The sequence below is a fragment of the Paramormyrops kingsleyae genome, chromosome 10 (assembly GCF_048594095.1).
Source record: "Paramormyrops kingsleyae isolate MSU_618 chromosome 10, PKINGS_0.4, whole genome shotgun sequence".
In the NCBI taxonomy this organism is placed as follows: domain Eukaryota; kingdom Metazoa; phylum Chordata; class Actinopteri; order Osteoglossiformes; family Mormyridae; genus Paramormyrops; species Paramormyrops kingsleyae.
The window spans coordinates 26,378,260-26,390,563 of NC_132806.1; the positions used below are offsets into that span (position 1 = coordinate 26,378,260).

The following is a 12,304-nucleotide window of genomic DNA, read 5'->3' on the forward strand; positions in this document are numbered from 1 at the left end:
CTCGGACACTCGTTCTGCACAGAGACAGCAGGTGTGACCGCGGTCTGCGGCTCTTTGGCTGCGTCGGAGCACGGAGGCCGGCTTGGATCACTCCCCCAGGCCAGCGAGCGGCACAACCCTGATGTAACAGCATGAGGAGTAACAGCCACAAAGCTCCGGACCGTGGCGAGGTGCGGAGAGACGGGGGAGGGGGGGGGGGGCGACGGTGACGGGCTGTGGCTATAGCTCAGCGATACGGCGTCAGTAACCTCCCCCCCCCACCCCCGGCACCGTGGGGCCCAGTGGCAGAGCCGCTGGCAACGGGCCCAGATTCCTGGCATGGACCTCCAGCCCATCTGGAAGAAACATTACAGTGAAAAAAGGAAACGGGTCAGCAGCCCGGAGCAGCGGTGTCTGCTCTGCTGAGGAGATGGCAGAGATGGGAGCATCATGGCGGCAGTAACCGTAACGACCGTGGAGCCCTCAGGACCGGTGTGGAGACCCGCATCCACGGTGATGTCGCACATCGCCGTGGGTCTGCATCCACTCACCCGAATACCGGGTGACTCTGAATTAGGGCTCACTTTGGCAGTGACATGCATTAAAGGTGTAGCCATTAAAATGAGAAGCATATCCAGTCAGGGTAAGGGGTTTCCCAGCTTCATGCTCTGCTTCCATTCCGGGTAATTTTCCCCGTTACGGCCCCTGCTGGGCCTCTTTGTCTCGGCCGGTGGCTCCAACTGGAATTCGTCACTGACAGCGGCGTGTTCGGCAGAGTTTAATATCCCAGAAGGCAGCTCACTCGAGCTCCTTAGCTATTGGGCCTCAGAATCTGCAGTAAGAGTGCAGCTGTGTAAACTGTCTGGGGGCAAATAAACATGACGTGTGTGTGCGTGTGCGTGCGTTTGTGTGTGTGATAAAAACCTGCTATTTTGACATTGTGGAGACCATTTTTCAGGTCCCCACAAAGATCTGTGAATGCAATCAAAAAACTCAAAATGCCAAAGGTCTCGTAATTTGTTTGGTTACTTGTGGTTAAGGTTAGGGCTGGGTACGGGTTAAGGTCGACATGTTGGGATTAGAGTTTTCTGCATAGAAATGAATGGAGAGTCCCCACAAACATATAATTACAATCCTGTGTGTGTGTGTGTGTGTGTGTGTCTCAGGAGGGGTCTATTGGAAATCTGAGGATGAGAAAATGACCAAGAAGCCATGATTTTGGAAAAAAAATGTGTGTGCACCTTTCAATGGACCTACAACTACAGCATCTACAAATGGGCACCGCCCCTCTGTTTGCTGTACTTCTGTGCCCCCTAGTGGTAATACAAAGAATTGTGTCTACAGCTACTTCCCATAAGGTCACGCCTGTGCTCAGGTAAAGATGCCCTCTCCTCTCTATGTGAAAAATAAACTGTGTGCAGCCTCCTCATAAAAACAGGATGCTTAGATTTTGCAATGCGTTGTCCAACATAATTTGATATTGGATTAAGTGTTGCAGTAATTTTTAAGGAACTAAAAATGCTTTTAAACTACAGGCAGGCATAAGAAGTCGAATATGAAAACCAGGAATCATTGCCATATCCATCTGGGAGGCAAATCACTCAGATCTTGTTTAAATTCTACATTAATTAATGACAGTAAGGTACAGTATTAACTAGAAAATGGTTCTTTGTTAGTTTGGTTTAATTTAACCGCTGTTGAAAGGACACCAACATTACTGTCAGTGAACAAAATGTCTATAATAGATGTAAGGTTTTTCATTGTTAAAGGAATTTGAAACTGATCATTAGTAACTTAAGTGTAGGATGTACATTGCCTGGCTACTTTTGGTACTTTTTGGCAATACTGATGAGTACTTCTGATTTGATTTTTTAGTTTTTTTTTTCAGTTGTTTGATAAAGGAGGAAGTGTGTGAGCAGCTTCCTCATACTGCCCTTGGAGGAGGTATTTTAAAGTGCTCTCTGGTGTTTACAAAGCATGTCAGGTATGCCGGGAAGTCCCCTTTTCTGGTGGGCTCGTTAATATGTTGATAAGCTCTGCTCTGATTGGCTGGCTTACCGCGTAGGTCCGTGATGTGGCTTGAAAGTGATCTGGTATATGTGAAGTTTGAGGGGCGTGGCTAAGACTATTACATCACCGGTCAGATTATCATTCAATGGCATGCCTGACACATACAGGTCCTGTGGGGGGGGGCAGGGTAAGGTGTCCATTCACAGGACTCAGATAAAGTAGGAGAGCCCTGTCCCACATAGGGAGAGCCAAATCACAGGATCCCCACTGTGCATTTCCCATGTCAATGACTAATAAAAAGATTTTCTTCCAGCATACCCTGAAGTACGCTATGCATCATCCTGTTCTGCCAGCCTGCAGCCTCTCCCAGGATACACAGGGCAGAAGGCAGGGCACACCCTGGGCTGGGTGCCACTCCATCACAAGGAAAACACACGCACACACAAGCACACCCTTTGGGCAACTCAGGGACACCAGGAGAACTAACTGTGGGATAAACCGGAGTCCCCAGAGGAACCCTGCAGAACAGAGGGAGAACATGCAAGCTCCATAAACACAGACAGGTGGCAGCATTCGAACCCTCAACCCTGGACATGGGGAGCAGCAGTGTTACCCTCGAAACACATTATCCGATATACAGAGTCTTTCTTTATACACATACCATGAGACCACAGTCCACCTCAGGTCATCAGCTGAGCTCTCCGTTCTCATTTTCCTTCATCCCTTCATTCTCCCTCCACCCATTTCTGTTCTCTCATTACCCCTCCCTTCCCCGTTTCATCCTTATTTGTTTTTTTTACAGCAGGAGTTCAGTGGCAGGAATCCAGCTTTTTAGACACATGCACATAACCATCTATAGGACATTTGTTCAGCTTCCTTGGTGATTCAGTAGAAAAAGTCTTTTACGTTCTTTCTCTTTCTCACTCCCTCCTACTTGTTCTCTCTCCTTCTTGCTCTCCCTCATTCCTACTTTCTTGTTGTCTCTCTCCCTCCCTCCCTCCCTCCCTCTCAAAGCTAATTCTAGCAGGCAAAATATCACACCCTAGTATTTTGCTCTCAGAATGTACCAATCCTGCCCTCGTCCTGAGCACCTTTCCATGTGATCATGCTATCTAGGTGACGTCCTGAGCACCTTTCCATGTGATCATGCTATCTAGGTGACACCGTTTACCGCTGACACCTTTAAAAACCCCTTTGAAAATTTCACTTCCTTGTGGCAGCGAACAGATCCGAAGGATGCAGGGATTTTTGGAGGAAAGAGTGAGGAGATTATTGAATAACCTCATGGTGTTGAAGGGCAGGTGAACTAGACAAGGTAGAAATGCACATTTTACACCTGATAAACCTCTGAAAGTCGGGCGATTGCTCATTCCATCACACAGAGCAGAACTTTGTTCACACAGTTCTCAGTAGAAAATATGTGGGCTTTTCCCCTGTCCCCAGACCTCCCTTAAACATGCACTCCCTCCTGCTACTCGCTGTGCTATTTAAGTGTCAACTTTCAAGCACAGTTATGAAACAAGGAGCAGACCATCTAAGATTCTGACCTGGATCTGACTACGAGTATCCATGTGTACGGAGATTCCGGTAATACATGGTCTAACACCTGAACCACTGCAGCACCTGTGCCATCATCTCCTTAACCTGCAGTCAGCTACAAACCTCCACACGAGGTGGATCCGGCTCACGATGAAGACCGACACACCGAGGGCACGCACATTATCACGAAGGTCGCAAGGAAAGTGGAATTCGAGCGTGAACGTGAAACATACCCCCCACCTGCCTCGGAAGATGGTGCGGATGCAGGCCCGGGATCAGGCGAGGGAACCGGCGACCGAGAGGACGCACTCACTCCGTGCTTGCTGGGATTCCGCAGAACAGCACGCATCTGCCCCTTATTTCCAGACAGGTAGCATTCCTCAAGACCAGAATGGTGAAGAAATGCATGATCAGTCAGCCGTACCCACGCCCCCCCCCGCGGGGCAGCCAGCCTCCGTACACCAGTATGGAGTTCAGAGGAGCTGAATCGCTTCTGAGCTACCGAAAGCACCCACTGGCCGGTTTCACCTGAACCCCCGCAGAAGCAGTACCCAGTACCCAATACTCAGTACTCAGTCAGCACTCAGTCATGCCCAAAAACACACCTGAAAGCTTCTGACCACTTTCCTAACATCAAAAGCTGATAAAGAGGTGACACTGAAATTTTAAAGAATTACATAAAGACCAAGCATGTTCTGGAGTTTCCCCGCGAACTGGGAAAAATGCACACAATTTTTTGGTCTCCTTGGCCCCTTTGATGAGCAAAGCAAGCATATGTGCGGAATGAACCAAAGCAGAAAGATAGGGGCAGGAGACACGGAGGTGACTGTGAGACGTCACGAGAGGCCGCTGTAAACCCACTTGGCGTCCTCCAAACCAGCACTGTACATATATTTTATGCTTTTATGAGTTGCTAAACTTTTTGTGTTTCGTCTGCGGCTTCTGCAAAACTCCCCAAAAAAAATTCCCATATAATTTCTTATGCCGGGTCCATGATATATGCTTTATATACCATATGGTTTCACTGCATTTGACTGACTAGATATCTTCCTGGAGGTGGTAAGTAAGCCCAGCTGTTGTACACTTGTCATTGAGCAAATTACAGAGCATTCCTCAATAAAACAGCCACCAAAGTGCATAACTCTGACCCCAGCTGTAAGTCACTCTGGCTTAACGCCTTCAGCTCATGGAGACTCTACCCCCCGAACCCCCCCCCCCCCCACCCCCCCGACGCTGTTCCACCCTGAAACCCAACACGCTTCCTGGACCCCACACTCTACAAAAGAACTCATTCAGCACCACCCTGCAGGTGTTTAGAGATGGGGGGCTGGGAGATAAGACGACTTTTGGGACAGAAAGGTCCCTGGATTCCCATGGAGACTCTGTAAGAGTCCAGCTGGACGACGGGGATTAGAGGAAGTTATCAGAAGAGCTTCTGAGAATCGAGTCTCCTCAGCAGCTCCAAGAGAAGCTTTCGGTCTTAAGCTCTTTACTTGCAGTGCTGGTCCCAGGTGGGGTCAGCCATGCACGTAATGCGAGGTACGGGGACTGAAACAATGCAGACAGAGTCATTTCCATTTTAAGGAACAGTGGGACAGACAGAGTTGGCTTTGCCCTGCAGAAAGTTCAAACCCAGCCCTCACACAAACACGACGTCGTGTACATTCCTGCCACTCTACGACTGTGAGAAAGGAAAATTCATAAAGACCCGGATCTCCGGGTGTCCGAGAGCGCGCTGGGAAAACTGCCCTCCTCTGAATCTCAGGCACGAATCCCAAACCGGGACTGCTGACTGCACTGGCCTGACCACAGTCCGTCATCGTCATTCAGCCCGAAAAAACAGGGCCCCTGCTCACGCTCAGGGAGTCCTCTGCATTTTACGCCCTCATGCCGACGCCTTTTACAAATTCAATGAACGATGGGGAGGGGGGCGGGGTTTCAAGGATCAAGGTTATTGCTTTGGCGCCATTCCGCTCGAAACAACATGACTTTCGAATTAATAGGTGGAAGACTGAGCAAAACATCTGCTTTGCATTATGGGCCACGGGGACGCCCAGCATTGGCGGGGACACTTCCAACACATCGTTCATTTCCTGTCCATGGAGCCATCAGCACCCCCAGTCAGATTTATGCTCGCTTTCAACCCATCACTTGAATTGTGAGATCTCGGCGGACAGCACCCCCCACCCCAGGGGAATCGTGCTGGTCCTCATGTGATGTTTTAAGGACCAGGCTGTGCAAATAAACGTCTTTAAAGACCAGAATCATCTTCACATGTTGAGAAAACCTGGTCACCATTAATTGCACATGACATCACATGAAATACAGCGAGTCGGAAACTTGACGCCATCCCCGATTGAGTCCTGGCCTACATCCACCATAGGCTCACGCAGCCTGCCGTCTGCTTTCCAGACGACGACGATAACTGTTTGTCTAGCCGAAAGAAGCCAGGAGAAACAGATAAACCGAGAAACAATGACCCAAGACCAGTACATCATTTATGGTGGGAGACAGGAACCCGTGGATGAAACTGCTTTTTCACATGGACGTGACAAAATGATAATACAGGGTACAGTTACTACGGTAACTGTGACAGGAAGAACACTGTTAAAAGGGGTTGAATGCTGACCTCTACTGTAACAGAGGAATTCCAGCACCTCTGAGTTCCTGCAATATTGAAAACAAAGTTAGGATTTTTTTGTTGTCATGGCAATATCAGAATGTTTGACGCTGATTGTATGCAGGATAGAAAGAGAATGGGATTATGGGTATTTTCTCCAGGCATTCAACAGAAACCACAGACCTTTGTTTGTCTTGACCTGTGAAATGCTGGACATCAATCGCAATTACTCAGCTATGTGTCATAGCTACCGGCCCTCCAAATGTCACCCCTAATCCCTTCCCCTCCGGCTGCTCTCAGTGGTCCAGGACAAGGGGTGGTGGGGGTGTTTCAAACAGGAAATGGCTCTCTGGACAAGAGAGCAGATTCACAGCCCAGAGCCCAGGCTCCCCAGCAAGATGGTGGCAGAAATCCCACCCTCGCCACCAATGAGCTGCTGACGTCGCGACCACGACATGCGACCGCAGAGACGCACGCGGTGAAGATCGCTGCATGTGCTTTTACCAACTGTGTACCAACAAACGGAGAGGAAGGGTACACACTGTACAGCAGACACCTTTTTTTTGGGGGGGGGGGGGGCATTTATGCCAGGACATTTTCATAAAAAATGCCATTCCTGAGATGAGTCAGAAAACGCCTCACGTAAACAAGCATGATTCCTAGGTTCCTTAATCCAAACATTTATGCTTGAACTGCTGCCTTAACACACCCTGCGCCGCTCCTCAAACCCCTCAAGGACTTTGTGTCTCCTAAGAAAGGTCGTCTCCCTGAAGATCCAGGGAGACAGGACCTGGGAGGCTGCTGAGCAAGAGTCACTTCCTCTCTGCAGCCAGTTCTTGTGCAATGGATCCTCCGACAAATAACGTAAATATAACCACAACACAGAGAGCGCAAGAAGTTAGGCGACCAAAACTAAAAACTGCCAGAAGAATCCGCTACAAACCTCTGGCCACATGCAGGCAGCCAATCCGTGCCGTGATCAAAGGTCATGTGACCAGAGGGGAGCGCTGGTCGCCTCCCCGTTGCCTGAAGGCCTGCGCAGGAGGACGAGCCGCTCCTTATGCTGCCTTTCTGTGAAATTAAAAATAACTGCACACAGTGAGTCAGGCCTGAAGCATCCCCATCTCCCGTTATGGATGAAATAGTCAGATGTTTTCTCAAACATCTGACATGAAAGTTCAGCCTCCACAGTCTGATAATCACCCTCTGTCCCTTATAACCTGCTATATACTGCTCCATTCTGGCATCGTCCCCTAAAGCATGCAGTTGTAAAAGTTTCCGTAAAGCAAGCAGACCGAAAATCATCTCAGGCTCCGACTCTGACATAATTCTGGAAACAAGGAGACGGGACTCTGGCTCCAGGACGGCCACCTGCCGCTGGCCACCTGCCTTCAGATCCGTGCGAAAGCTGTTAACTGCGTTCTTCATGAGGAGCAGAGCAGGGAGCCCCAGAAAAGAGGCCGGAGGCACCACTGAACCCCCAAACCCAGCACAGGGTCGTCCCCCCCGCCCCCCAGAAATGGCCTGAATGTGGGTGCAGCAAATCATAGCGAATTAAACGAGATGCAACGGGCTGAGAAATTAAGGCGAACTGCCATTTATGAACCCCGGAGAGGTGTGAGTACAACAGTCTACACACCCCAGAACCACCACCACCCCTAAGCCAAACACACACACACACACACACACACACACAGGTTTGTGATTATATCTTTGTGGGGACTCTCCATTCATTTCTAATCTCTAATCACTCTAATCACAACATGACGACCTTAACCCCTACCCAGCCCTAACCTTAACCATAAGTAACCAAACAAAACACGAGACTTTTGCCATTTTTACTTTTTTGATTGCATTCACAGATCTTTGTGGGGACTCCAGTGCCGTTAGCTAACATTCCTATTGCAATACCAGTGCTGACCTTGTCTCCACAAGCAGTGCTTGGCCCCCCGGCGCCCTGACACACACACACACACGCCCCCTACCTCTCAGGAACGGCATGAGGACGTGAGCGCCGCTCTCCTTGGCTCCCCCATTCTCGCCTGGCCCCCCGCTCCCCTCCCTCCCAGGTGTCCTCCTCCTCCTCCAGCGCATTGATCCGCCGTCGGCCGCCGTGCCCCTCCCCTCCTGACAGGGTTGTCCGCGGTGCTCCCCCGCACTCCGCTCCGCCTGCCGCTCCTGCGAGACACCCCCCCCCCCCTCCCCGGCACTGACCGGGGGCTTATGAAAGAGCGTGAGAGAAAGTGCCTCCGGAGGCTGCAGTGTGCATGGCGCTGCCCGCCTCCCTCCTGGCACTGCGGAAGCTGCAGCGTCAGCCCTGGACCTGGGCGTCTGCAGGAGACAGCGGGGGCACCGGCTCACGCACATGGGCAGGTGGGCGGACGCAGGCACAGACACGCCCACGCACACTCACACATGCGCACACTCACACATGCACACACTCACACGCGCTTCTTCGACAAAATTATTATAATAATATAAAGTATTATTATTAATAATATTTTTTAATCCTATATAGGTCCCCCCATGATCCTGTCCAGAAAAAATGAGGCAGCACGAAAAGGCGGGATCCCTCCCCTGTGCCCGGAACTTCCCGGACAGACCCCAGTGTCACCGCAAACCTGGACTAAGGGTGGATATGGATGGATGACAAAACAAATAATAACCATATTGTTAAATTTTCTGTCAGTAAATGTGCAACAAATATCATGTATTATTCTTTTTCTGTATTTATTCATTTATGTCGTATAGCCATGAATACAAGAGGCTGAAATAGGTTTCCTCCGCAGGGTGGCTGGGCTCTCCCGTAGAGATAGGGTGAGGAGCTCGGTCATTCGGGAGGGACTCAGAGTAGAGCTGCTGCCCCCGCGACCCGACCCGGAAAAACAGTAGAAGATGGATGGATGGATGGATGGATGTTTTAAAGCATGAGGAGCTTAGTGGATTTGGATACTACACCTGCGATGGGAAGGTCATTGGTTCAAATCCCATTCATCAGAATCATTACACAGTTGGGCCCTTGAGTAAGGCCCTTCATCCCTAACGGCTCCGGGGACGGTCTAACCCTGCTTTCTCAAAATGTACATCGCTTTGGGTAGAAGTATCCACTAAAAAAAACAAAACGCAATGTAAATAAGGCACTGACCAGCTTGTGATGAATGTAATCCATATTTTTAGCGTATGAAGTGGCAGGAGATGTTTAAGCGCTACGCTGCAGGTGAAGCATAAATGGAGAATCTTGTTGATAGAGCGAGCAGAGAGCTTACACAGCAGTAGTCATGGCTTCCTTCTCCCTCTCTGTTCACATCCTGCTGACCTCAGATCAGACTCCCTCCTTTCATGACTTGTCACATTAGCATAGAGGCAGCAACACAGAGCAGTTAGAGGTAATGTAATATATGTTGTAATATATGTAGTTTTTAGAAGGCGGGGAGATGCAGGCAGATGTAAAAAAACAAAAGAAGGTTTTGAGCAAGTTTGATGAGAAGCGAGGAACAAGGAGTGTCTTCACTTCAGCAGGACTGGAGTCAAATCCCCTGTGGCACCTGATCATTTACTGTGCTGCGGACTCTCCATTCATTTGGGAATAACCCTACGTACATAACCCTAATCCCAGCCCAAACCTTAACCATAACTAACCAAACAAAATAGAGACTTTTGGCATTTTTAGTTTCTTGATCGCATTCACAGATTTTTATAAAACTGAGGTTAACCTTGTGGGGACAGAGTAAATCTCACAAGGTAGAGAGTTACAGGTTTTTATCGTATTGTGTGGAAATCTAGTGGCCATAATGTTGTAATTACAAAAACACGCGCACACACACCTTGAGAGAAAAGGAACACACGCATACAGAGGCACTCGCTGTTCGCATATTGAGGCAATAAAAATACACTTTTGTTAAAATAAACATGCACACGCCCAAACTATAAAACCCAATAAAATTAGCTGATGTCAAACATACTCCTGGATGCACAAACACTGATGCTAATACACCTTTAGGTACAAGAGAAATGGTGTTAAGGAACTGACATACCTTCAATATACAGGCAATAAAAATACACTTTTGCTAAAACAGACACATGCACTGATAATTTCTAATACCCATAGTAAAGCTAATTAATGTCCAGAATAGTCTTGGGTACACAAACACTGACGTTAATGCACATACACACACACCCACACACTTCCAGGTACAGGTCTCTCAGTGCTGTTGGACCTGTGCGTTTAGCTTAAATTGGGGTCTTTCTGAGGCACCACAAATCCCTCCCCTTTTGGAGTTTTATTAACCAAAACAGCGGAAGACATGGAGATGGTGAAGGCCTCTGACCCTGCATTTGCTCTGCTCCTTGTCTCCATGGTGTGGGAGTGGGTAACCATGGTGATAACTGGAAACTGGTGGCAGAGTGGTACCCTGGGTGGGTCCTCTGGTATCTTAGGCTGCCAAATCAAGGGGAGCCAAACCTGGGTGGGTTGTGGGAGTGCTGGAGCTGTTAGAAGCTTGGCGTTGTTCCCTATGTGGCCCCAGCATCAAGGCTTTCCAGGGGCCTGGGACAGGCAAGGCGGAACTGGATTAAGGGGGATTCACGGGCCGTCGTACGATGGCGCTCAAGATTCATTTCCAGTCAGGTGACAGTCACCATATATCCATGCCATGCATGACTTGCCATTAGGGTGCTGTGTCTGTGATCGGAAGGTTGTCGGTTCAAATCCCAAGGTCAGCAGGCTGGTTTCACCGTTGGGCCCTTGAGCAAAGTCCGTAACCCTCATTTACTGCAGGGATCGTCTGACATTTCTCTCTCAAAAAATATACATCTGCTAAATAACTAGATGTGTGCTTACACAGCAAACCATGACCCCCAACTTCAGTGAGCTTACAGTAAGAGGAAGTGCATCAGAGAGTCAGCTCAACCAATGGAAAAACGCCAGTAAATCTTTTGCCTATTAAGCAAATGTTTCGTCTAGTTGTTCGATTTCATTAAACGCATATGGTTTCAGAAGCCTGCATTCGCCAACCCCATGAATACTTTAGTGTGGAAACACTGCAAGCATCTCCCTCACCCAAATCCAAAAGAGAAAGACAAAGGGACGTGCACACTCCCAGAAAAAAAGGGTAAAAATTTGTACCCTTGTAATTGTACCTTTTAAGGTACAGAAATGGACTCTGAGGAACAAAGATACAAACAGCATTAACGTACCATCAATGGTACAAAAATGTTTCTCAGAGTCCATTTCTGTACCTTTTGTACAATTGCCTAAAGTTAAGGATATAATTGGCAGACTATTGACAGTACAGCCCCGGTGACAAGCAAAGGTACAAATGTTTACCCCTTTTTCTGAGAGTACATGATGTGTGTCAGGTGGCTGAGAGGAAGCCCCGCCCACATCTACCAAGTGCCAATCATCTTGTGACTCCAGCCGCAGAGTGAAGCCTTCGGGTCTGTGGGAACTGAAAAGCGCCACACTGTTCATCTGGAGTGCTTCTCACCGTGACACGAGACTCATCTGTCAGGCAGCTTTACTGAATTTTGTCCAGCTTAGTGTTTATCCTGAGTTCAGCAATGGAAATCTCCCTCACTGGAGAGAGCGTGTTAATTGAATGAATGTCTGAGTGATTTACGTGCACTTGGAGACGGTTCTGAGGTACTGAGATGAATGATGGAGACATGGCAGTGAACAGTTCCACGGCGTCACGGGAGAGCATATCGCGGCCGAGGGGAAGCGTAGCGTAACGACAAGGGAGCGCAGCACCAGCCCCAAGTCGCAAAGTCATGTTCAGTGCAGCATGAAAAATCGCCCCCTTTAAATCTGTTTTCTCTAGGAAAGGACAAAAAAACAAACGGAGAAAAGGGGTCAATGAAGATTGATGATACCCCAACCCCCCCCCCCCCACACCACCACCACCAAATGGCAAGGAACAGCTCTGATACATCGTAAGCGATCTGCCCACTGAACAGCGACCAAAGTTTCTCAACATCGCACTTATGCAAAAAACAAAAATGTAAGTAATGCTGCCAAGAGAATGAGCCTGCAGGCACATCTGGAGTGTTGCCATGACAACGGCCAGGCAAGAGAGTGAAGGAGGGGAAAATCCCCATGATTAAAAAGGCAAGAGGTCAATATTACAGCAGAAAGACGTGGCCGGACGCCAGGGCTGC

The 12,304-nt window shown here is 48.8% G+C and overlaps 1 protein-coding gene across 4 annotated transcripts in view; it reads right to left on the bottom strand.

Moving 5' to 3' along the window:
* The window catches only part of nhsl2 (NHS-like 2), a 40,673-nt gene that overhangs the window by 24,997 nt on the left and 3,372 nt on the right, over positions 1 to 12,304 (bottom strand). Inside the window, exon 1 of one of the 4 annotated variants that reach the window (XM_023797736.2) lies at positions 8,134 to 8,216. The exons of 2 other annotated variants lie outside the window; for them this stretch is intronic. In XM_023797736.2, coding sequence (XP_023653504.2) covers positions 8,134 to 8,149 — 16 coding nt within the window. In that variant the 5' untranslated portion in view covers positions 8,150 to 8,216. Of the gene's footprint in view, positions 1 to 3,768; positions 4,056 to 8,133; positions 8,217 to 12,304 lie in introns of those variants that run through there. One more of the 4 variants, XM_023797732.2, reaches the window with a different exon arrangement.